Source organism: Falco peregrinus, chromosome 8, assembly GCF_023634155.1.
Source record: "Falco peregrinus isolate bFalPer1 chromosome 8, bFalPer1.pri, whole genome shotgun sequence".
In the NCBI taxonomy this organism is placed as follows: Eukaryota; Metazoa; Chordata; class Aves; order Falconiformes; family Falconidae; genus Falco; species Falco peregrinus.
The window spans coordinates 61756376-61782760 of NC_073728.1; the positions used below are offsets into that span (position 1 = coordinate 61756376).

Sequence of the window (26385 nt, forward strand, 5' to 3'; positions counted from 1 at the left end):
TGCAGAAGGCCACCAGAAAGTCAAGGAGTTTTCTAGAAGAAAAGCATCTCTGGCTTTTGTCTAAAGCTGTAAATGAGCAAACCCACCACATTAAGCTCCCCGAAACACAGCATTTCACACTCAGCATTTGCTTTCCCAGCCGGTCAGAGGCACTGCTTTGTTTTCACTGCTCCAACCCAGGAGAGTGTTGGTGCTCAGCCGGCACAGGAGCTACACACCAGCATCAGCAGGATTTCAGGACTTAAGCCACACATTTGAAAGCTGTATTTTTCCTAAATGGATTTCTGCATACATTTAATTATTTTGTTGAACTGGAGCCACTGCAAGTGAAGGAATCCTTATTCTAGAAGAGTAAACAAGGGTGTCTGCACATTCCTGCAAATTTTCAATAGAAAAATGCTCTTGACTCCAACAGAGGAAAAAAGCAAGATTATCCTCCAAAAAGCTCTTATTTGCTCTCAGTTTGGCTCTTTTTGCCCCAGCCCCGAAGGGAGCTCCTGCAGAGGACACCCCCTGTTCGAGCTCATGGTGGCACGCACCCACACATTCTGGGTTTCAGGTGGAAAAACTCTGACAACGAAACCAAAACCCACAGGTACAATACGGTTCTGTGCTGAACACCTTGTGCTGTCCCCAAGAAGGCTGATCCTAAACCCTGCTCACCCCAAGACTGCCCCAGGGACCCCGCAGTGCAGCAGCCTGGACCCTCACCCTGCAGTGCCTTGATCAGGCTTTGCTCCTTCCCCCCAGAGTGCTGCTGGGTGAGATGATGAGCGAGATGGGATGGAGATGCTGGCAGGGTGGGATGGGTACAGGGGGAGCTCCAGCTCCTCCATCCCACCACAGCCCTCGGCTGGAACATCCCTCAGGTTCCCATACCCAGCTGGGCTCGTGGGAGCTCTCTGCCCCTTGGCCAGCACTTCCCCAGGGGAGTTCTCTTTCTCCTCAGCACCAGCAACTTCCTTCTTCCTTTCACTTCCACCTTTTGTCACATTAAAAAAGAAATTAAAAAAAATATTTCTTTAGAAAATGACTGTTAAATTTTTTATTCCCATCGTATCAGCACTCCTCATTTCCCCATCTTTCAGCTGCTCTCCTCTTGCTTCCTCCCTTTGCTCCCCTCGAAGGCTGAAGCAGTGACATCTTGCTCCCCTGCCAGCACCCACCCTCACTTCACAGGGGTAAGGCACAGGGATGAACATCCAAGGGGGAAACCACCCCGAAGTGTCACCAAATCAAAGCAAGGGATGCTGATCAATGCAAGCAGCTCAACCATCGCCGTTGATCTAAGCCATCTGGGTAACCCTCCCTGAGCGCAGTGGGGTGAGAAAACAACTTGGAGCAGGGAAAGGGAGGGAATTCAGTCATCTCAAGAGCTTCCACCAATATGAACTGTCATCTGGAGACACCAAAGCCCTGGGGGGCTTCCCAGCAGAGACCCTGTGGGAAGGCATCCTGGGATGGCTTCCCAGGATATGTGATCCCAGGGAAATTATAGAGGCAACACAACAGGGGCACACACCTTGCATCCATAGCGCTGCAGGGAGCTGCTGCTGGAACCCCACAGCAGCTCAGAGAACGGAGCAGACATCAGAAGGAGAAAAGGAGGGAGCACTTCAGGGGACCAGGGAGAATAAGTAACAGGAGAAAGGAAAAAAAAAGGAATCTACTGTGATGCTACTGGGACTCATAAGCCTGGCATGCCCCTCCAAGCGAGGCAAGCAAAGTCAGGCCATATGAAAAACACGAAGATCATCGCTGCGTCACCACCAGCCCCAACACCACTCATGAACCACCCATTGGAAAGCCAGGGCTGTTCCCAGGAGATGAAAGCTGCTCTCCCAGCAGATGGCACTTCTTCTAGTTACTGAGCATGCCTAAGCAAAATTTCCCCTACTGCCATCTACTCAAGTGGTTTCATTTCAGAAAGAAACACTTTGGCACCAGGCCAGACACCAAGAAGGTACAAGCAAGGAGCACTCACCTAGATGAGAATCACACCTGCTTTCCACATTCTGAAAGACTTTATATCACTTAGCCACGAAGCATCAAGGAAAGGGAGGAAAAAATAAAACAAAACAAAAGAAACCTAAAACAAACAAACAAACAAACAAAAAAGCAAGACTCTATCCTTACAATTTCATGTGCTACTACTGAGCAAGATGCAAAGTGCTTTTCCCTCTCTCAGGCTTTTGTAGGAGTTAGTAATTAATTATTCTAATTGCAAAAAGCTGAGCTTCCCCCAGGAGCTAATCCCCTGATACAACTCTTATTTCTTGAGCTGCTGGGAATAGGTAGCTCAAAGGGTTTTCTGTCACCACTCTAGCCTTAAATAACAGGATTATATCATGCCAAAAAATAAAAAGATGAGATGGGAGACTGGGGAAAGGAAATAAAAGAAGAGCTTCATTTTTTTTCACACATTGGAGTTATGCAGATGGCTTACAGCATATGGGAATTTGATTTGGGCTTTTAAAAGAAGGAAAACTACCAGCGTGTGTCTCAGACAGAGCAACCAAAACAATCTGGGTTTTCTGTATTCTGCACTTGATACCTTTTTTTTTTTTTTTTTTTTTTTTTTTTTGCCTTGTAATCCTGGGTTTCACCAAGGTAATAACTGACTGGGGAGTGAGTATAGAGCCCTGACGAGGTAAATAAGTGTGTGGGCATCAAGGCATGGAGCACTGGGCTCCAGCAGTGGGTAAGGGGGGCTGAGCATCCAGCAGGAGGGATGTGCTCAGCTGCTCTGCACTCCTTGAAGCGTGTGACACTGACTGCTCATGGAAGTACTGCCAAAAAAATGATGACAGGCCGGGATAAGAGGGGAGAAATGCTTTGCCTTTCCACTCTAGTCACTATCCGACCTGTTAATACTGATCCAGGCAAATCTGACACCCCTCCTTCCCAGCTAGTCAAACTGTGCCATCAGGCAATTCAGACCAAACAAAAAACCAAACAAGCATTATTGTTACTTGTCATATTTATATTTTTGATTTTATTTTTAATTTTTATTAAAAAACAACCATTATTAAAAATGAATCATCTGCTGGAAGGCTTCAGCCAGAGAGAACTCTCATTTCTCATGAACAAAACACAGCACAGTTAAAACCCATAGGCATAAACAAAACCAAATTAAAAAAAAAAAAAAGAGAACAGTTCAAACCATAGCTTATAATTATGCAGTTTCCTCAATGTCAATAGAGAGGCTTTTGTTAAAAGCCTTCAATTCAGAATTTCATGGAAGACTTAAAACACAAGGGAAGAAGGAAACACATGCTTGTTTGAAAAAAAAAAAAACAACAAAAAAACACAACTAAAAAAACCCCAAAACACAGGAAAAAAATTTGCTTGGGTAATGGTTAATTAATTCAACAAATTTATTCCTCCAAAGCAATCGCTGTTCGCCCAGCCATACAGTTGGCCCTAGGTGATGTATTTGCTCAGAAATCTGAACATACACAATTCCTGCATTCTGACCAAAATATCCCAGTTCTGGCACTGGTTTGGAGTGGGGGTTCAAAGAGAACGTGCCTGGCCTCCTGCTTGGGGAGCCTAGGGTTTGCAGTGCCAGCAGGCACCACTGGGAGCCTGGAAAAGGGGCTTGAATTCAGCCCCTTTCGCTCTGCCCCAGTGAGACAGCACCAAGGTGAGCTCTGAGCATCTCGCTGAGCTCCTGAACCAGGGCAGAATTAAGCACCTGCCCTTGCATGTATGCATCAAGCCCAAAACTGGCTATGTTAAAAACCTGCAGATTAGGGACTACGTTAACAAAAAAAAAACAAACACAAAACCTATCTTCAGTCTGGGAACTTTAAGGTCAAAACCAAATAAAAATGGTCATAAAATATATACATATATATATGGCTTTTCATTTTTCCTATCCATTTCATTGGAAACAAAAATAAATTTAAGGGTGATATTTGGTTTTGAAAAATGATTCCATCCTTCTCTTTAGCTGTCAGCCGGAGTGGATGAGGCCGAGGCGCTGACTGCGGTTGCTCACGACGCGGCTCAGAACCCACCCGAGTTCTCCTTCATTCTCGCCAGTAACCGGGAGTAGACGGGTGCTGCTGAGGAGAAGAACGAGTTGCGTGGGACAGACACACGGCATCCCCCCGTCCCCTCCCCTCCTGGTTATGCTACACCTTGTTTGGAGCAAGACAACAGAATAAACCTTTATTGAAGGGACAGGGACATGCGATGGGAATTAGAAACAAGATCGAGAAGTTCTCTTACCTAGTCGAGGATTCCTCTGAGAAACCTGCACGGAAAGAAAATACAACGTTGGCATAAAAGCCACAAATGTCTGACAGCTCTAAGAACTGTGTGCACGTCAATACATTTATCCCTAGTCTCCAAAACCTATGGATGAATTCCAGCTTCATTACTGGAAGTTGATATGTATTGTACCGTGCCAAGGTTACATTCACAGTGTGCTGCAAAGTGTAGGCTTCATGTTGCAAAATCTATTATTTCTTATATAATTAAATCATGCAAGAAGAGAGGATTGGTCATTCCATGAAACACATATGCTCACTCTGTGGAAGTCAAAGTCTGAATGTGACATTATCTTCCAATCATTATTACCAAAATGTAATTTCAGTACTTCTACAGTGAGAGATTTTTTGTCTTTTACCTTGGATAACGCAGATGCCTGTTTGAAGATTTCTAATGCAGGATCTGCAGGCTCGTCACCTCTTTCTTGGGGCCTTGAAGCTAAGGGAAGGACACAGGTAGCACTGAAATACTCTTCAAAGCACACGGGCTGCTTCCTGCCACTATTATCTACTGAAAATCCCATAACCGAGTAATCCTCCTCAATAAACTGAAGCAATTGCCATGTGTCACTACTCCCTCCCGAAGCAGCTTTGCTGTCATGGTGTGGCTCAAGATATTTCTAACCACGGACCTACCCTGTGGCTGTAAGACGGAGTTCACAGCATAAATCACACCATTTGTGGCCATGATATCGCTTTCAGCAACAGGCTCCTTGTTGATATGTATTACGTTGTTTTTCTGTTCAGGAAAAGAAAAAAATATTAAAAAATAGTAAATAAAAAGTAGTAAATGAGAAAATTTTGTCATCAGTGGTTTCCAGTTTTATTTAGAAAAGCCCTCACTTTGCATTCATTCATTTACTTGATGGCTGTAGGCATTTTCATTCCTCTTGCCAATTAAGGAGAACATAAAACCAAATTATAGCCTGAGCAGTTTGTCCTGGAGTGGCTGGCAGGCTTTGGAGCACGGACTTTCTCGGTGCGCTGGCTGGGAGCGCTGTCCCATGGCAGCAGGGCACATCCACCAGCTCCCTGGTGACACCAGGCACTGCTGCTTGCCCCAGGAGGGATGGTGGAGGTGGCATCGGGAGAGGGCAGATCGAGCCTGGACACAAGAAGAGTCTAGCGTGCAAGTTGGCCAACTCAATGTGCCTGGAAACACCGGCCTTTCCCTTTTTGTCCTGCATTTTCTTCCTTATGCACAGAGTGGATCATGGTTATTTATTTTCTGAAATATATTTTCTTCTTCAATAAAGGATCCTACATTCTCTTACTGTAGTCCAGAATTTGTGAAATGAAATTGTATATGTAAATAAATCCTGCTGCGCTAAGGGAGCCCATGCAGAGATCATTTTTGTTACACTAAAAAAGATGTGTTAGCTGAACAAGCTATTTGTTTAATTTATTTATGCTTTTTCCCTTGTGACTTAGGGTTAAATTTATAACAGCTCCTGGAAATCATTTACAATCGGTCTTCTGGGGAGAAAGCTGAAGCAAACCACATTTCAAGACTGCCAGCTTGTTGGATTGAGCACATGGCAACAGTCCCTCCACTACAGGCAGAAAACACTGTTTGGGGGGGCTGTGCACACATTTAGAAGAGGTTCCCACACCACCCAGATGAGCACAGACATACTTTGGTCCTCGGCATGGACAGCTGAACACATGAGAACCCATCCCAGGCGACTCACCACGCTGACTTCCAATTTATCCCCCTGCATGGACTTCAGCCTCACCAGGGCACCAACCGCGCCGCTCACCAGGATCTCATCAGCCACATGGAACTTGAGGATGTTGGCAAGCTCCTTGGCATTACCTGGGGGAAGAAAAAACATTTACATTTGCAAAACAGCATCAGTGCTTGCTTCCCATACTTCACGTGGGAGAATGAAACTACATGGAAAATACTGTGGTTTCCTGAAAGTGCAAGGGAACAATGTAAAATTGAAAAAAAAAACCAGGCAGCAGGACCTTGGTTGGAGCTGGTTAGGGCACTGAGGCCATTCCTGCCCAGGCAGGTGAGGATCCCAGCAAGTCCAGAAGGACATTCCTCTGATGTCCCACCTAGGTGTGTACCAAAGCTGCCCTATACATGAAACCCCTCTCTCTTGGGTTTTCAGTCCCTCGTTCTCACTGTGCACAGCAGGAACCCGTTTCTGTTGCTGCTTTCACTTCCCAAGGAAGTCTAGGGGTGGGGGGGAGACCCATGTGAAATAAGGAAGCAGCTAGAGCGCTCTGGTATTTGCAAATGTCGATACTGTCACCAACACCGGTGTCACTTGGCAATAATGTTCACGGCTGAAACTGCAGGATTCCTGAGTAGGAAGGGGAAAAGTGCAGGAGAAATGTCACTAAGAGATCACAGACTGCTGGCCTGATCCCCACCCCACTGAGTCTCTACCCATCTAGCTGTGCTTTGAAACAGATTTTAGGAAGATAAGATGCTTCCCCTTTGCCATCTATTTTCCAGAAGAGGCAGTGACGTGCACAGCATGGGCCAGCAGCCCCCCTCCATTTACCCATTTAGAGGATGCAGTGTCACTGATAACACCCACAGACAGGCAACGGGGACCAGCTAGTGCAAAAGGTGGCCTCCATCTACAAACCCACAGCAGCTCCCTCAGCAAGGGGGATTTTTTCTTTCAGTGCCCCCATATGAATACACTGTGAGCTTTTTTCCCATTTAAGAGTTTTTCTAGGGTGGCCACAGTTCACACTGCACGTCCTCACCAGCATGATTCACTTCTTCGTCAGGGGCATAAGCTAAATATTTGTGTGAAAAAAGAACATCCGAAGTGTCCACATCTGGGATACTTCACTCCTGCAGCCATTTACAATAGCTGCAAAACAGTTCTGAAATATTTATATATTAAGCACTAGACTGGATGTGCAGTCTAATAGTACCAGTTCCTCATCCCTGCACTTAAAAGGATAGCCAGCTACCGTGGGCAGATGCTTCCCAAATTATGATGTCAATGTTTGGTTGGGCTTTAATTCCAAGAAGACATTACAGTCGAATACCTGACATTGTTTCCAACCACAGACAGTTTTCAACATGAACAAAATAAAAGATCGTGCTGCTTACCCAGAAGAGTGTTATTAAACATTCCCGTGCTTTTTTTCCACACCCAGCCTGCACGCCTGTGCTTTTCAGGATATTGGTCTTTGCCTGTGCTAACTGGAATATTTGCTGTCTTCTAAGGATCAGGCTGGACATCCTGCTTTGTCCACGTACACATAGATGGAGCAACAGCTCCATCCTTTTACTACTTAAATTTCATACAGTGTAACTGGAGGCTGAACGTGGACCATGTTTTCCATTTGCAAAACTTACTTGAGACACCCTGATCCTACGTGGTTGACAGCCACATTCTCACTTCATTCATCCCTGAGAAAGGCAGAGACTTGATCGGTTTCTCTAGAAACACCTTAGAGTTATCTTCTTTACACCAGCCAGCACAGCCAAATTAAAGTCATGGTAAGTTTATAGCAAGCATGTCTTCCAAGCACAAGGGAAATAGAAACCTGCATTCACACTTTTGTCTGAGGGTTCAGTGCCCCTCTATGCATCCTCGGCTTTCTGCTGGATAGGGCTTATCCAAATCAGTTGTGTAGGAAGCCCATGCTTCCAACAGAGAAGGTCAAAGAATGAGATACAGCAGGGAAACACAGCCAGTTCTCCTCGTATCACGCCAACAACACATGGCAGCTGTTCATCTAAATGCTCTAAAAACGCTCACCCATTAGTTTGTTCAGTTCCCCTTGGGGCATGGCTCGGAAAGCTTCGTTTGTTGGAGCAAACACTGTGAAGGTACCTGGCCTGTTCAAGTTCTCCGTTAGACCAGCAGACTGGATTGCAGCCACCAGCGTACTGCAAAACACATGTCAAATGCGTCACTAGAAACGACTTTGGTTGGTCTTTGAGCAATTGCACGTTGCGTTCAAAAGAGAGCTGTGAAGTGAGAATTGCAAAATCCTGTTGTGGTTCAGCAAATCAATTAACCAAAAAGTTGATTAGGTAGGAAATGAGCCTGTGAGGTCCAACCAGAATGTGGCAAATCAACCTGGGAATGCTGACTCCTTGGGCACCAAATGGTAGTGAGGAGACAGACCGGTCAGGCCACAGTGGCTGTGATGGGCACAGATGGCTTTGGAGCCAGCTTCTTACTGTACAGAGGGGGACCACACACTCTTGGCTCACAATTCATTGAAGGGTTATTTGAAGTCTCATTCCCTATAATTTAGGGATAAGACCATGGTTTTGGATGCTCTTTCTATTTAAAAAAACCCAAATATAGTCATGACTATGACCCATAATAAACAGAAACTGCTTTGGCAGCTCTTCCAGTCCTGACTAGCACTGAGGAAGAGCAGAAAGGTCACCTGAAGCGATGGTCTGCCTTGAGAACATCCATCACTGAGCCAGACGGTGGAGTCAACATTTTGTCCACACTAAAGAGGGTCCCAAACCTTCCTCTCTTGTCATGGGCAGCAATGCATGCATTTTCAATGCACAGGTTCTGCAAAAACAGAATTGCAGACAAAAATATTTTATTAGTACATGCTTCAAAAGAGATTTTTATACTTTCCACAAAGCTCAGTTACACTTTTTACATCACAGCCAAAACACTGCAGACATCAAGCATCATTCAGCCACAGAGAGCACCACACACTGCAAGAACTTACATTGCGGTACACAAAAACTCTCAGTTCCTTGTCACCCAGCGTCTGTAGTTTCTGTCCATGGTAAAGATATTTAGAGGAGAGCTGGTCTTTAACAATGTGGTTCAGAAGCAAATTTTTCATGTTACTGTCAACAACGGGGAGTCCATCTGCAGCGAAAGGTACGGAAAGAACTTAAGTGATTGACTTAAAATGACCACTGAGACACTAAAAAAAGTCCAGATACAGAGTATTACCCACACCAGTTCGTCACTGTAAAGCTAGATGCCACTGCCTATAGCTGAGGCATCTGAGGGAGCACATGCATACGTGTGCACTGAAACTTGGCTGAGGGCTGTCTGAGGGAGATCTGCGGCCCAAACCGATGGCAGGAAGAGATTTACTCCCCCAGTTTACCTTTGAACACATCGTTCACCGGGGCAAGGAGGGTCACTCGCTCACTGCCAGTTAGATGGGAACTGAGACCAGCTTGTCTGAAAAAGTCCATAGACTTGGAAACTTCAGATTCTTGTGCCAACTCAAACAGGGTCTTAGCTGAAAAGAAAAGCAACACATAGTAACCTTGCATTAAAGGCAATCCAGCCGTCACTACACCCTCTAAATCCAATATTTCCTTGACAAAATAGACAGAACAAAGGCAACAGAACGGATGCAGAGAGGCACCAGTACCCGAGTCTGGGATCAGCAGCTCATTAACAAAATGTACGACGCCGTTGGTTGCCAGGACATCCTTGTTGGCAATGATGGGCTTCCCATTGAGGGTCAGCTCTTCCCCGCTGCAGCCCACGTCCAAGGTGGTTCCTTCCAGAGTCTCCATCGTCAGGCCAGCAATGATGGCCTCAGCACACATGGCTGACTTCAGGATGTGATGGTTCAGCAGGTCTGGAAGAGAGGCGAGTGTCTTGGGGAGCTGCAAAAATCAACTATGAAATTATTGCAGCTTTTAGGGATCCTGTTCAGTGGCAAGGGCCGCCTGTACTGTATTGTACGGGGCTCTACTCCAAAAGATGTGCAGTCATTTTAAATTGTGCAATTGTGCTGATTTTAATTCAGCAGCCTGTGAAATCAAGTGCCTAAAAAGAATAACTTTTACACACCTTTGTCAACTTCAAAAGGTTTTGTGTGGTTATGCGACACATTTTTCAGGGGTAGTTGCATTGATTAGTTATTAGTTTTCTTGCGGCTTGCTGGATTGATAGCAATCACCATCACATACAGGAGTGCTAAAGGAAAACTTGGAAAAGGGACTGCTTCAGCTCCCCTCTCCATATCTGGATACGACTCTTGGCCATGTCTACACATCTACCATATCTACATCCAAAGAAGTTTGGGCTGTCCAGTTTAAAAAGCTGGAGTCTGTCAAATCTGTTTACTGCAGCTGTTGTCAGAGTGTATTGAGGAGCCATTCAGATGTCCTCGAGAAGGAATATAGAAGAACTGAAAAATACTCTTCAGTCTCTCAAGGGGCTCAGTAAACAAGCACTTACCCCTCAGGGCTTCTGGGTCCCCCAGGATCCTGTTCAGTGTTTCTCGTGGGATCTTCTCAAAGGCTTCGTTGGTTGGAGCCAAGAGCGTGTACTGCCCTTCGCTTTCCAGTAAGCTGTTGAGGTCAGAAGCAGCCACAGCAGCCTTCAGAGGAATGAGGAGAGAGGGTAAAACGTTCAGCCATTACACAGAGGTCAGCAGCTTTGTCCAGGCATACACTAAAGGCCAGATTTATTAAGGCTTTTATAATTTCAGAGGACTTACAAAAAATTCTGAATAGCTTCTTTCAGCAGTTTGGTCCCTTTATAAATTTGACCCAGCCCCATGGTTCTCTTGTGTTCCAGAAATGTGAGTACAAGAGCCCTTTTTTGGCAAGACTGACAGCTAGTTTGAATACCCTGATGTGCCTGGAAAGGGTCACAGTACTCCCTGTCAATAATTCAGAGCAGAACCCACAGCTGGCTCCCTGCAAAACCCCTGTGGTTTTTAAGTTGTTCCTTAACTTGGCAAATATCAAGGCAAATAAACTGGTACTCATCAGATCTGAGCAGTTAGTATCTCCTTAGGCTAAGACTCCCATAGAAGAGTGAGGAGACAGACTCAGTGGATGCCTCTTTACTGACAGCAATAGCAGGGTGACAATTATTCTCGTAAAACCCTACCTGTGCTGATAGCAAACACTTCTCTTCTTAAAGCAAAATCAGCTACATTGGCGTGAGGATTTTATCAGCAGCTTTAGAGCCACGGCACCTACAGGCTGGCAGGCTCCTCCTGACAATTCACTGGGAGTGGGATGTTTGAACATCTTTAAGGAGCCCTGGAGCACACACGGGCTGGACTCACCCGAAGAGTTTCCAGGCTTTCCTCGGTCTCAATGATCTGCTGAATGCTGTTAGTAGTGGTAGCGATGACTTTGTCGATGACGTGAACCACTCCGTTGGTGGCGTGGTGGTCAGCTTTCAACAGCCGGGCACAGTTCACTGTCACAATCTGCAGAGGGAAAGAGCCACGGGGCGTTATGTGCACTAAAACAAGAAGGTAAAGCAGCCTCTGCTGGTTTTCTATTTCAAACGCAGCCAGTGCTATAATATGGAATCAGCAGGAGCAGAAATGTGGTTTCCTCAAAAAGCAGCACAAAGAGTGAGAATTTTCTATCAAGAATGTTTGAATCATTTCATGTTTAAAGAGCTTTGAAGATAATCAGTGGGGTTTTTCTACCCTGAATCATCAAGACTAAGAAAATATGCAAGAACCAATGCTTGGGCAAGCATACTGTTATAGGGCAACGGGGGCAACTTCCCTGCAACAGCAGCAATGGAACTGCCTGCTTGTAAATATTCTTTTCAAGCTCCTTCTAAATATGTATCCTACATCAGCAGTTGTCAGCCTAGGTGCTACGGAGTCCCGGAGCTCCAAGGACAGTGTAGAAAGTGCAAGGCAGCAGCAAAGCAAGCATGCTGTGGGCAGGTTTAATGCGAATGTCTTACCCCATTGGGATAGTGGTGAATCTGGATAGGCAGGTCCTGGTACATTGAGTTAAGCGTTGTCCCATGTTTCAGATCGTCTGTGAGGACCCGTTTGTTCACCATGTGGTAGCGGAGGGCGTTGAGCAGCTCAATGTTAACGTTACTGACTAAGGAATCTAGAGTTTCCTGAAAATCAGAAAAATTAATTTTTCAGTGCTGAGTGCAATTAGGCAAGTTGTTAGAGAGAGCCAGGAGGTCTGGCTGCGTCCAGGGGGGTGTGTGTGTGCATGCATATTAAGTGATGTATTCCGCTTTATGCCATCTGTGCAAATTAAGAGCTCTTAACTTTCATAAATCTTTGTCTTTTGCCTTACAACAGCAGCCCCTCATCCTTGGCAGATGAAGGGATGATGGCAGCAAGCTCCAGTGTGGGGTCACTGCCTCGAAATGAGCAGTAAGGCAACAAAAGGCATCGCTCATGGCCAAGGACAAACGCGCCAGCAGACCTTCCCCAACAGTGTCATCCCTGCAAGGGGCTCTTCTGGTGCAGGTTTTGGGTAGAGGCTTGGCAGTGGGGTTAGCCAAAAAAAAAAAAAAAAATAAAAAAAATTCCTCCTCCCTGCCCCAGTAGCTGTTCTTCCATATTTATGGACAAGTGATTTAAATATGGGATGTAACTGGGTAGGGGTTGTACAGTCAGGACTCTCTCCTGTTCACAGCGATGCCCCACTAGGATGGCAGCACCAGCAGGACAGCAGTGGCAATTCCAGGAGCGGAAATTTCACAAGACACAGAGTGAGAAAATCAAAACCAATGTAAAGGAAATGTGTATGTGATTGAGCATAGAACACATTGATGCACAAGGCTGAAGGTTTTCCAAGGCTCCAGCTGGGACTGGCTACTTGTAAAAATTATTAAGAACAACCAGAGTGGTAAAGTCATGGTCAACTAGAAAAAGTGAAATGGTTGGAAAGTCTCTTGTTACAGGTCTTAATGCAATCTCTAATGGTAAGGAGGCAGGGAGAACTGACTGAGGTGATTTCCAAATCTACCTGCTGGAGAGCATCCACATCTCTCTAGTGTTGGGCTCTTTCAGAAACAAAGCCCTGGACCTGGTGGACCAGTACAGTGATTCCCATCTTGGAAATTCACAGTCCTTCCTATATCAGGACTGTGTCTCTTCTGCTGGACAGGGCTAGATCCAGACCCCTGCAGTGCTGGATCTCCACTACAGAAAGCCAGAGAAAGAGATGAAAGAAGAGGAATTCTATCTTACAGCAGGTAAGGACGCCCAGGCCTCATTACTTGGGGCAAAAATTGTAAAACTTCCAGGTCCTTCGATTTCTGGCCTTAGGTTAGACCGGTCAGAGTAGAGCTGCGTGGTGGCAGACCCGACAACTCCCAGGGTTTCATAGATGTTTGAAAGCGGCAGCGCTGAAAGAAGAGAAGGTTATGTTCCCAACACATTCATCCTGCCCACACTGCGCTGAATTACAGCAGAGCTGCTGTTGAGAACGCTCGTGGAAATGAAGCATGTCAAGGAACTCGTATCTGTTCATTAATTAGATAATAAATAATCATAGCCAGACAGCTCTAGCCTCAACTATAGCAGTGTAATCCAGGGTCTCCCGCATCACTGCAGGTTTCAATGGTGTTACTCTGGATTTATATGGATGTGAATTTAGGCAAGCAAAGATGTTCACGGCTTTCACCCAATCCTTGTTTATACTCAGGCTTTTGGTGTTCGGAGCTGGCAGCTCACTGCTGGTCTCAGTCTCCATGGCCCATCTACTCCAGCCCAGGTGGTTAACTGGGTGGCATCAAGCTTTTGTGGAAGGAAGTGTTCAGAAAGCAAAAGCAAAATACGTCTTTCTTCAATAAACCCAGTTAATTCCCTCCCAACTCCCACCAGTGGCTGAACTGTATTTTCTCCTAAACGCAATTTTTTCTAACCTCATGCTTGCCAAAATAAAAATGAGCAGAGATTGGCAGTGCTGTCTGCCACTCTGTCGTTCCTTTGTATTGCATTTCCAACAACTATATTACTTGTTGGAATAAGTAGTTCCCTATGGCCCTCCCATGCTTGATTAAGCTTTAATTATATCCAAGGTTTTAAGTTGTCTGGAACATTTTGCATGCTTTGGAGCTGATCTGGCACTCAGCTGGTGCTCTGCATTTGCCATTGACTTTTTCACGGCAATAGTACGCACAAATTGCAAAAAATCAAATCCACTTTGAGTAATTTTCTAACGTTTCCCTTTACTAGGCACCTGTATAATTTTAAGAAGTCTAAAAACATATTTTTACCAGCTGGGCAGCCTTTTTCTCCAGGAACTTTTTCATATCCAGGACAGCACTCGTAACTGATTACTCTGGAATAAGAGATGGATATGGCAGATTAACTGACGGTGTCTCACTGCTTTTTCTCTATTTGCTATAGTTCTGCATCCATCCACATTTGGTGACATTTCTAAGCAGACGCTTCATCACACATATAGACTTGAACAAAAGACAAACTACAATTTTTATCTCCTTCAGGGCTGCATGTTGCCAGTTTCCCCACAGAACAAAAGCAGACATGATTTCTTTTCAAAACCACTTTCCAGGAGACTTCGTAGAAACAGTGGATGGAAACCAATGCCATGGTCCCAACAGACAACCTATGCAAGACACTGCAAGTGCTGGTTCATTTGTGGGATCTGGGGATCTCCCTGGCTGACTGCTGCTGTCGCGCCTGATCGCTTTTTGGGCAACACACTGCGATGCCAGCATGGCTGCTTCACCTAACCGGCCAGTTTTCCCTTCATTTCACCCCATTCTTGACCACCACCAGAAATTATTTGCATACTTATGGCAAAATCCACAAGACAGACCTGGAGGGGAAGGAGCATCCCTGGTCTTGGATGCACTGGCACAAGGGCATGGGATGAGCCCTGCAAGGACAAACTTCCCCAGCGGTGGCATGTGCATCCATGGGCACCCTGGGCAGTACCGCAGCACAACCGCCTCTGCTGATGCCGGGTACATCCCCGCAAGCTTCCTGCTGCTTCTGGCTGGCAGCAAACTGCTGCTCTGACTAAGCACTGTCCCCCAGCAAAACCAAAGGGGGCAGAGACCCCATCCTGGGGAAACGGGGCCGTCCTGCAGATTTGCAGACCCCAGATAAGTGAGAGCTGCCTGCACGTTGTGTCTGTCACCTGCAGCTCAATGGGAAACAAAAGCCATCTGATCCTCAAAGCTGGCCGCTTGAGGGAACACATTTTGATATTAACAGGGGGAAAAACAAAAAAAGGGAAAGGAAACAAAAAAAATCCAGAAGTTGCCTGTTTATTTTTCACAGGGGACTCTTTCACCTATTGCTCATATGCTTGGTGTGGAAGGAGCAAGGACATCTGATCGATGGGGAAGCCAGCAAGGGAATAGGTGTTCCTCCCAAAGCCAAGGGTTTCCTCTGTGCTCCCGGCTGGATTCAAGACAAGCAGGATGCTGTATCGCTGAGCCTCAGCACACTCACTCAAAGAGAAAGGAAAATCCTTGAGCTTCAGATATTTGTCATAATTTTAACACTGTTAACAAACAGTGGAAATGCCTGGGGTTTAAGAGGGAATTCTTCAGGGTAATTAAGAGCCAGTAAGTGAAACAAATACCTGCTTTTCTGTGACAGAAGCAAATAAATTCTGTGTCACGATTTCCTAAGAGAATTACAAAGCAAACCCAGACTGATTGTCTAGACATTATATATTCCATGTGGGAATGAGTTTGCCTAAAGCAATCCCTTTCTTTGACTACTGGAGATCTTAACACCCTGCTGCTCCGCTTTCCCCAGCCCCTCCATCTCATGTTCATTAGAAACATACACTTTCTCCCACTGCCACTTCCCTCCCCTACCTCCAATTTTTCTTTTTTTCACCCTAGAAACTAAATCCAGTCTAGACGGTTCCCTTGGTTCAGACCCGTAATCAAAGACGAAGAGCTGATTAAAGAGAAATCATTCCAAAGTTCAGCATAAATAATTCCCGAGTGCTGATGTAGGCTTTAAAAAGCTTATTTATAGATCGATCGGAGATTAATGAGCTGTGACGAAGGGGCAGGCCGCTGATGCACACAGCCTGCAGCACACAGGGCTCGCCAGCTCAGGGCTGCCCCAGCAGCCAGGCGCCTGCCGCGAAGGGAGGGCATCGGCAGGGGATGGAGGGACCACACCGCCTGCTTCTCGGTGGGTTCGTGGGCATCTCCAGCACCACCACATAAGGGAAGCTAATGGCAAAAAGCACCGAGGCCAGTAATGGGGCTAGCTCCACCCGGGCAGGGGCTCCTTCAAGCTCCCAATCTCACTCACCCACTGAAGGTGACCTACCAGCACCATCTGGTATGCATTTTGCATGCCAGCATTTTGAGTTGAGTACCAGAAAATTTCTGCAAAGGGCCAGGTGAACACAGAGGTGCTCGGCAAAGTGTTTGTACCTACAAGGAGCCAGAGATGAGGATTGTAAAAAACAGCTTCAGCTTCAGCCATTTGCCCTGCCATGGTTGGTGGACTTGGAGGAAGCACAAGAGACCCCAGCCCCCCCAAAGGCACGTAGGCACCATTCAAGGGGTGGCTCAGGGCTGGGCATCCTCCCAGCTGGTCCTGCAGCCGCCTCCAGCCCTCAGGGAAGAGCAGCACAGCCGTGGCTGAAGGCTGCTCTCCCTCATTTGCAGGACTCTGCATCTTGATGCTATGGTACCCTACACATCCATGTGGGAGGAAGGCTCCTCCTTTGACATGTCCTTCTCCAGCTGGGTCAGAGCCACAGCCTGCTGCCCGGGGAGGAGTATCTCTCTTACACAGCCGGGGGCAAACAGCTCACAGGAGAAAACACTGAACACCTCCCAGGCACCGCACCACACGGTGGGCTCTGCACAAAAGCCCTTGGAGATGCCAAGTCCATCCCTGTTCCCGGTGTCTGCTCAGCAGCTACAGACCACTACACCGGGACAGAGCGGATTCCAGCGATGTGGGTTAAATAAGCAATACCCTAACACAAAAAGCATTTGTCATCCACTCTGCAACACCTCTGACCACAATTTCCTGACCTCCTCATTGAGTAATTTCGAGTCAAATCTATAATTTTTCAGCCGCTGCTTTTGAAACACTGTATTTCTTAAATTCTATCTGTATCTGAGTGCAGAAGCAAGCTCCCTGGCTTTTATTAGTCATTGTTTCACTGCTGTTGCATTCTTAGGATCTGAAATTAAATTTTAAGTGCATTTCTTAAGGTAATAAAAACAAGCTTAGGCATATATTAGTGAATAAAGATCCATTTGTAATAATTTCCTGTAATAAAACCCATATGTTTTGTTTTTGTAAAATAACTGCCAGAGAGTAATATTTTTTTTTTCCTGAACTGAGGAAAGTACATCAGACAAGAAAAGGAAAGTTAATTTAAATGCAAAAAAAAAGGAACATATTAAGAGACAACTTATTGCCACTAGTTATTCCTCAAAAAATAATCAAATCCCAGATTTATATAAGCTGTCTTTTCATTCTCAAGACAAACAAGGATGTGGGGATGTGTTCAAGAATGAGTCCTGTGCATAAGGGAAGTAGAAAAATATAAAAAACACAGGCACAACAATGAGAATATATTCTAAGTAAACTATATCTTTGGCTTTGGAACAACCAACAGTGGAAAATTACTTAATTACCAAAACAATCTTGTTTCAGTGCTCATTAAAATCAAAGCAGGGTCAGATTTCTTGCCAACTGCCTTATCTCACCTCATCAGCAACGATAAAAAATGTACATAAATCCTCTATCTAATTTCTCCCTAACTGTGTGAGCCAATACTTCAGCAAAAAGAAAAACAAATTAAAAAAAAACAGATAAAGAGGTAAGAGTCCTCTTCTGATGCATGAGTTGAAATTTCCATCGCGCACATCCAGCCCCAGCCCACCACTCCACCCCTGGGGAGCAGCAGATGCTGCTGATGAAGCCTGCAAAGCCTCAGCACCAAGCCTCTGCCTTACAGCCATAACCTATTTGTTGGTGGTAACAGCTACGGAGCAACTCAGCACAGCGCCTGCTGCACCCCGGGGTGCCCATGAGAGCTCTCGGCTGTGAGCCCAGAGCAGCGCCCGAAAGGTGATGCACCTGGACGCAAAACTAAAGACCAGGCACATCCGCGTTTTCCGAGCCGGCTTTCCTTGCTGTTCCAGTCACTCTGTGTCTCCTGATGCAGGATGCAACCATCCAAGAAGGACTGAAGTTATGCTGCAGGCTTGTGGCAACTCTTCTGCCTTCCTCACTAGTGGTTGAACCTCTCCGCTCTGAGTCAACCCTGCAGGAGCTCAACTTTGCTTCTCCACAGTACCTGGCTCTCACTGACCAACCTGCCTCCCTCCCACCTGTTTGAAACAGTGCTCAGAGCAGGAAAAAAGAAGAAATCAAAGCAGCCAAAACTATCTTTCACAAGCCAGGTATCTGCACCTGCAACACACATCCAACTTGTGGCACCGCTGACCCTTTAGGCTAATCAGGAGAATAACAGCCAGGTCAAACATGAAGTAGGTGAGATGGGTCAAGCGTCTTCTATCCCAGAACTGCTCCTCTCACAGGTGGGGAAAACCTTTTAGGAGGAGGAAATGGCCATGCTTATCCAGCTCCACTGACCCCTCGGGCTGGTGGAGTGGATCCCCTTGCCAACAAGAGGACCAAGCACACCACTTCAGGAGAGGACATCTGACTACAGATCCCAAGCACAGCCTGGATCCACCCAGTTATGCTGATGAACATGCCAAATCCTGACTCTTTCTGGGATTTAAAGGCATCTGGTATTCTCAAAACCTCTCATGGACCAGCTCAGTCCCACACACCAGGTCAGTTTTGAGGGTTTGCGCTGTGCAGCATTAACTGTGCCCACATCCTCTCTTGGGAACTGATGCACTGAGCACAGCACAGCATCAGGCCCCTGACACTGGTTTAAGAATTTGACTGCTGCAGCGTAATGCATCACGTCCTTCGTGGCCCAAATGACTCCTGATTGCTTCCATATGCAGGAACACCACGTCCAGTGGGGGCCACCACCAACAAACATTTGTAATCAGAGCTGTCCCAGGGTCCTCCAGAAAATCTGAGTCAAGGCATGTGTCTTTTGTTCTGCATAAGCACTGCTAAAGGGCAAAGTAGGGCCCAGGCTCAAAAATGACTAAGGAGAGAGAAGAAGACAATAACACCCATTGTGGAGATGATGCAAAGTAAAGAATAGTGAGCAAATTCCATTTATAATGGGAACATTATCTCATAGGTTAACAGGCAGGTTAACGCTCTGTGTGCTTTTCTCTCAGCAATGTATCATTGGATTAGACACTTGGGTAAAAGTAGAGAAAACGAGGTTAGAAGAGATCACCCCATCTCCTCAAATGAAACAATTAAATACTGCCAGATGCCAGTTGTTCCACCTTTTTCTGGAGATAAGCAGATGAGCTTGTTTCTGCCAAATGCAGCTGCACACTTGGGTTACATGAGGTTAGCTTCTCACTCGTTTCAGAGCTGAAGAAATCTGTGGCCGGATCACTTTGCCCTTCAGTGACCATAACAGCAAAGCTGTCCCACAGCCACAGCTGAGTCATGTTTTCTTTGGAGACCTAACGTGCTACTCCGTTATCAGAAGAGGCAATGATGATACCATATTGCCATGCCATAATCTTATCCATTTTATGTCAAAAAAGACACCATTGGGCCAAGATGAGAGCCTGAACTCTAATCACCCAAATGAAGTCTTTCCAGATTTGGTGGTTCTGTAGAATTAAGGAGAGGGGGCTGGTTTGTTTTTACAATCTTGCCTCTCCATTTTTTATTTATTTTTTTCTTTCTGTAAAGACAACTGGATGTAAGGGAAACCGCTATACATGCTCACTGTATGGTACATCCTGAAACACATCCTCCTGAAGTACAGAATTTCCCCCTTCTAAACAAATTCATGGGTAGCACGATGAAAGGCCAAAAGCCACGCACGGTGATGGCTCCTGCTTTGCCTCCCTCCTCACCATACCAACACCGGACATGCAAAACGAATCCCAGCGGCCAGCCACCCCAGCTAAACCAACGAAGGCAACCAAAATAAAAACAATAGTTTACCACCATTCAAGATCTCAAAGTCTGCTGTTGACTACGGAAACAGAATTTATTTAACCTGCAGTAAAGAACAGCATGTTCCTATAGATCTATATAAAATTTACATTGGACCATGTCAGAAACACCTGAGATGATCGTCTGCTGTTTGTTCTTGACCCTGCGGAGCCAGGATCAGACCTGGCCCACAGCTCTGCTCCCCAGGGCCAGCAGTGTTCAGGGCATCTTTGGTGGTGCATGCGAACGTGTCTGAAAGCCCAGTTTGGCCTTACACCAAAGGAAAAGATTCTCCACTCCTGATCTACAGCCTGGCAGATAGTCAAGCATGCATATCCTTAATTATCCGCTGACTACATCTTTCAAAAGAATGTCCTGAGGCTGCTTACACAGATACTTTATGCAACAGCTACTTGAATATTATTGTTTGCAATCTTAGACGTGGAATGGGACTGCAAGTCTAATTAACTTTCCTGGTGGAGTCATCAGAGAGTGTTGGCTAAAACTGACACCTCTTTCCCCTTATTTCTGTTTTCCCTTCCAAAGCAAACATATGTAGATAAGTTTTATGTTCTCTCCAATATCCGTCAGCTCTGGGTTGCCTTTCTGCACTCCCCCTTTTAGTTTTAATCTAGGCAGCATTGAGCCTAGCATGGAGAGAGACACAGTTAAGTACTAGAAAACATCTGGTACGCACTTCATTATAGCACTGAGAGCTGTATAAGTATATCTTGAAATGCAATTAGAATAAACCATCAGGGTTTGTATTTACACGGTGCTTTCCATTCTTAACATCTAAGTGTTTTAGGATCATGTTTCTATTTGAGAAAAACACAAATATTTCTTAGGGAGAAAAAGGCTAGAACAATTCTTAACACACATGCATGTTAAACCCGCACCATGGGCTGTAGCATCCCGTGTCTGTCACACCGTCTGCTTTTCCCACCCAGCACCCACCTCTGCAACGGGGTTTTTGGGGAGACCCTCGCTGGCGCTCAGGTACTTACGTCGACTTGCCACAGATCTTCCTCTGGTACCACTGCTTGCAGTTGGTGAAGTATTTCCTGTTTGTGCCGATCAGCTTCTGCACCGCACACACGTTGGGGCTACGGGTAACGACAAAGCACAAGAGGGTCCTGTAAGCCTCCCTCCTTTCGGTGCCAGCCGCCAAGATGGAGCCAGACCCCACCTGACAGTGCCTGAAAAGCCCTGCTGCGTGGCAAGGGAGGAAACTTTGATAGCTCTAAGTCAGCTCGCTCAGTCTGAGTGTATAATGACTGTCATGAAGTGGAGGAAGCAGTGAAAGACAGCTCTCTTCACTCTGCCAGGGCATCTTTTTCTTCACTGAGTGCAAATTCTTGGCCCTGCTCCATGTTCCACCTCTCACCAAAATACAAAGAAATTAAGTTTAAAATAATACTTTTTACAATAATACTGTTCGCATTTCCATGGTGAACAGCTACTTGCAATTTGGGATCCCAATTAAAACCTGAAAAAGTTTTGCAGTAATTCAAATCCTTCCCAAAACCCCCCATTATTTCATCATTTAGGACATAAAGAAGAACAGGTATTTATCACCTATGGATGGACTTGCACCAAAACCAGAACGGGTACTTCTGCTGCACGATAGACTCAGCTGATTCTGGACATGGATGCTGACGGGGAAAATGAGCAGTGGCACTTCCCACTCCGGTTTCAACACACCAGGTATGACAGCACAGATCAAGAGCCCAGAGGGCACCAAGAGCTCCTTCTCAACCAGAAAAGCAGACGGCTGGCATTACGTGTGTGACTAACCCCACGGAGAGCTGACTGCAGCCTTTCAGCTTTCTAAGAAGTGGTATCACTGCAAGCAAAGATATGGTCAAAGAGGAGTTGGGAGTTTCCTAGCTGCCGGTTTGGCCAGCACAGCATTTCCCCACTCAGCCTGGCTCACCCCCCCTGTGGTTTGTGGCCAGCAGCCCTGGCCACAGATGTGGGCAATGCACGTTCAGCACATGAAATATGATTTAGGGATCTGGATTGCGAGGCTGCTGCCTGCCACTGGGCTTAAGCCAGAGGTGTAGCAAATGCCCCAGCAAGCTGAGGATGCTCAGCCCAACTGAGGCTGGATTCCCAACAGCCACACCATGCCCCAGTCGCGACAGCAACACTGAAAGTATGCGCAGTATTGGCTGCCAGGCAGATGAGGGAAAACAAATAATTAAACAAAATACATAAATCACCACTTCAGCCCATTAGGAGTGCTCTGCACTGTCCAGGGCAGAGCTTTCATTTGCACAAATGGAGCTCCGGATGGGGCCTGGAGATGCTGTTGTAAAGGTCTTGTTGATCTGTTTAGGAAAACAGACAGCAGCCTGTTTCATGCTGAGTTTGTCCGAGACACTGCCCTGTTCCCTACCAAAATTAACAAAAGCAGAGTTTGCAGCTTGACCACCAAGTCTTCCTGTGGCCCTACTTGCTTTTCACCAGTGTCCCAAATTTGGCTTTCTCCAAAACGGGCCAGCCTACTCATCATTAGCATGAATTAACGTGAGGGTCTCCTATATGTTGGCTAACTCCAGCGCCAGTCTCAGCAGGAGCTTGGCTTGCCTTCAATGAGCCTTTGTTGATGTGGCTGCCACAGGGCCCTGTGGAGGCAGGATCCGACCCCACGTGGCCCTGGCACCTTCGTCCTGCCCCGGGGGGAAAGTGAGGGCCCGTGGGACCTGGGGGAATTAGGTTACTGCCATATCCACTAATGGTAGTTTTGTTTCTGCATGAAAGCATTTCATTCCCTTTCTACACACAAGGCAAGGGACAAGGAGAAAGAATCTACCAATAAAAGTTAGAAATCACAAAGCCAAACTTTCAGCTGATGCAGACTGGCCCGGGCTCAGTAATTTCCACGCCAAATCATCGCTCAGAGAGACGTCTGTGCTCTCTGACTCAGCCCACCTCGGCTACCCAGCCCCGCCGCGCCAAAGTATGGTTCCAATTACATCGAAATTCCAAACCTTGCCTCGATTTCAGCGTCTGGCTGACGGCAGTGGACAATCCCTCTAATATTCATCTTGACAAGCCTGGCTACTGAAGGACTTGTTTGATCACTTCCCCCATATCCCCGGGAGCAGCCTGCCAAGAAAACCCTTGTGCCTTCAGGACAGCGTCAAACCCGCGCTGCTGTGTTCCCCTCCTCCCTGCTCGGGGCTGCAGCTCCCTCCCTGACTTATGAGGGAAAACTTCTTCCCAGTTTTTCCTTAATGTGGAAAAATCCCCCCCAGGGCCGTGTTATCAATGATTCCCGCAGGCAGGCTGTAGTAGCGGCTCCCCGTGGTGCGTGTTCTGGTCCTTTGCCCAGTCGGGCTTAAAATGAATTTGTCAACACTCTCCCCTCTCCTCGTTGGAGTTCACCACCTCTGCCATGCCGTTCCCAGCCAGCCACGCTGACTCGAGGATAAAACTGCCTATTGTTCCCCTTCAGCTGAAACCTTCCACTTGGCAGGCTGCATCTGGGAGCTGCTGGGGCAGGGGCTGCCCTTCGGGAAGGGGCAGAGGCGAGCAGGACTCACCATCTGGCCCCAGCTACCTGCCATGACTGCATCCATGGAGCTCCCCCACATCACACCGCGCCAACACAAGCAGGTGGGTTTGGGGACAGAGCTCCTAGGTTTTCATCCTCAGATATTCATGTTCCTTATATACTTCTTATCTCCTCTCCTGGACCTGAATTGATTCACTTAAAAAAAAAAGTTAATTAAGGTGTACAAGTTTTGCTGCAGAGCCAAGCGCTGCCACCCAACTCGCTCTCGACTCAATAGGAGCATTGATGGTGTGGGGGGATGCTCACAGCAGAAAGGGTGGCAATCCTGGTTGCACATCCCTCTTGAGCTCCCTCTTGCAACTGAAATGTCACATCTCACATCCAAGATCTTTTTGGCTGATTTTGTCCTGCTGTATCTCTCTGGCATGTCACTGATCAACATTCAAAATTCAGTTAATGTTTAAAAATCAGCTTGGTGTGAATGGATCTCTCCATCAGAAAGGGATCAGCGAGCACAGCGCTGTGGTCAGCTACGCTGGGTTTATCTCAGCATAACTTCATCTGGAAACCCTGGCGTACTAATTCCTTGCATCTTCCACAGATCTCAGGAACCAGCATGGACCACAGCCACATCTTAGCCTGTTCCTCTATGGATTGTACAGGGAGTAACAGGCTTCTCACCGCAGAGGTGAGCGCACCGATTTACACCAGGACTGCACTAACTTACCACGCCTGAGCAAACTTCAGTCTCGGGGCTATCGGCAGAACTGGGTATTTACTTAGTTTCAGTTAATGCAGAGATTAGTAGCAAGACTCACTGTGTGTGTACGTGAATCACTGTAATTCTTTTGTCACTGAGATTTTACAAATAACACCAGCTCAGAATTTGCCTGTTGCATTCTGTACCTGGTTAGACATACGAACAGCATACCCCTTCTCACAAATACTGACCTGGATCCCTGCCAGATAACTTAGCAAACCGCAAGATTTAAGTCTTGGGGGTCCATTTAAAGCATTTCATGACCCTGCCTGCAGCAATCCATTTAAATGGAAGCTACAGCTCCATCAATGTCACCACCCTGAGAGCTGGAAGCCAGCTGGAAGGTCTATCGTCCCTTCACCCCTCCTAATTCCCAGTAAGTTTTAAAAAACAGTGGGAAGAAGATTCACATTGGGTTAGTTTTCTACCTGCCAAAGAAGACTCAAACTACTCAGTCCATAACATAGCGTCCATCTAGCCAGAGAGGTCTACGTGCATTTTTGGGGTATCCCTTATCTCAGAACGTTTATGAGTAGGTAAGTGATCACTTTTGTCACAAAAAACTTACAAGACTTACTGAGGGTTCCATTCAAAGAGTAAGTTGGTCCTTACTCCACAGAGACACTCCTCTGCTGTTGAGCCAATTTTCTTTCTTTTTCTATAAATTCATGAAAATGAGAATTCCTTCCACAAAATGTTTAACTGTTTAGAATCTGGGGATTTTTCCCTCCCCTTTTTCCTTAAGGGGGAGAGACTGATTGGGGTCTAAAAGGACATATGCAATATTAAGCATCTTAAAAGAAAGGAGGAAAGTTAACCAGAGAGGAAAGGGAAACGTTACTGGGGATGAAAGAACAAGTGCTTATCCGAGTGGGGAAGGAGGGAGAAGCCGGCAACGGAGCCGCCAGCACCGGGGCAGGCCCCCGCGGCAGGACCGAGCCGCGCTGCCCCGCACCGAGGCTCGTGCCCTGCCCCGCACCGAGCTGTGCCCTGCCCCGAGCTGTGTTGCCCCGCACCGAGCTGTGCCCTGCCCCGCACCGAGCTGTGCCCTGCCCCGCACCGAGCCGCGCTGCCCCGCACCGAGCGCCCTGCCCCGCACCGCCCGGGGCCCGCCGGCGCTCCGCACCCGCACAACGGGCCCGCCGGCCAGGGCGCGGGGACCGCGGGGCCGCCCCTTCCCGCCGGGATCTGTGCAGGTCTCGGGGGAGAAAAGTCGTCCTCCCCCCCGGGGCGGCCGCTGGCCGCGCTTACCCGTGCTGCCGGCCGCGGAGCCGGCTGTGCTGCAGGACCTGCTGGTACGGGGACTTGGCGGCGGCGGCGGGGCCCAGCGCCAGCAGCAGCGGCAGCGCCAGCAGCAGCGGCAGCGGCGGGCGCGCCATGGCCGGGAAGCGGCGGGACGGGACGGGACGGGCCGGCGGCGGCCGCGCGCCCCGTTAAATGCGGCGGCGGGGCGGGGGCGGGGAGCGGCCCCGCGGGGGGGAGCGGAGCCACCGCCCGGCCCGGCGGGAGGGGAGGGGAGAGGGGGCCGCCCCCCGGGAAGGGCATCCCTCCATCCCTCCATCCATCCCTCCATCCATCCGCCCACCCATCCGGCCGGCGGTCCCGTGCCCGCCGCTGCGGGAACAGCAGGCAGCCGGCGGTGGCCCGCCGTCCTTCCTGCCCTGCCCGCTCAGCCTTTCATCCACAGTTGCTTTTCCTTCTTCTGGAGTTGTTTTCTTCTCCCCCACTCCGAGTCCCGACTCGGAGTGGGTGGCTGGACCGACACGCTCCGGGGGTCCCATTGCTCTCAGCCGCTCTGTGAGCCCCCCACCCCAGGGAGCTTTCCTGGCTGCCCCCCGGCCAGCCCAGCCCTGTCCCACTATGTTTGAAAGTCACCCCATGCAGCCTCACCCAGCACCCTCTCAGTGCCTGCGGGTGTCACCCACCCACCCCGCCCCAGCATCTCCCAGCGCTCACGCGTGCCGTGGGTTTTTGGTTTCTGTTAAGCCCAAGCAGAAGCGATGAGGCTGCCATCAGCATGTCCCTTTGCCCAGGTTGCTTGTGTTACACACGGCTTCAGGGTGAAGCCGCAGTTCTGCAGC

The 26385-nt window shown here is 47.6% G+C and overlaps 1 protein-coding gene across 2 annotated transcripts; it reads right to left on the minus strand.

Annotated features, from left to right (window-relative positions):
- Positions 1-2962: 2962 nt before the first annotated feature.
- On the minus strand, positions 2963-25731 carry TGFBI (transforming growth factor beta induced). 2 transcript variants are annotated; one of them, XM_055812262.1, is made up of 17 exons: positions 25556-25731; positions 21029-21127; positions 14219-14283; positions 13188-13345; positions 11933-12097; positions 11289-11435; positions 10448-10589; positions 9630-9842; positions 9357-9494; positions 8964-9109; positions 8661-8797; positions 8018-8148; positions 5969-6093; positions 4914-5016; positions 4637-4716; positions 4237-4261; positions 2963-4067 (listed from the first exon to the last, which is right to left on the minus strand). In XM_055812262.1, the coding sequence occupies exons 1-17, from the start codon at positions 25681-25683 to the stop codon at positions 4012-4014; spliced, it is 2058 nt and encodes a 685-aa protein (XP_055668237.1). In that variant the 5' UTR covers positions 25684-25731; the 3' UTR covers positions 2963-4011. The 2 variants fall into 2 exon arrangements, with proteins under 2 accessions (XP_055668237.1, XP_055668236.1); XM_055812261.1 differs by having other exon boundaries at positions 2963-4070.
- Positions 25732-26385: the final 654 nt, after the last annotated feature.

Excerpts from the sequence above, each read along its gene's own strand:
- TGFBI (XM_055812261.1), bottom strand. The coding sequence starts at position 25,683 with ATGGCGCGCCCGCCGCTGCCGCTGCTGCTGGCGCTGCCGCTGCTGCTG. Across the intron at positions 5,017-5,968 it reads ATAAATTGGAAGTCAGCGTG|AAAAACAACGTAATACATAT; the intron begins GTGAGTCGCCTG and ends TTTCCTGAACAG. Across the intron at positions 4,071-4,236 it reads TCAGAGGAATCCTCGACTAG|CAGCACCCGTCTACTCCCGG; the intron begins GTAAGAGAACTT and ends TCTTCTCCTCAG.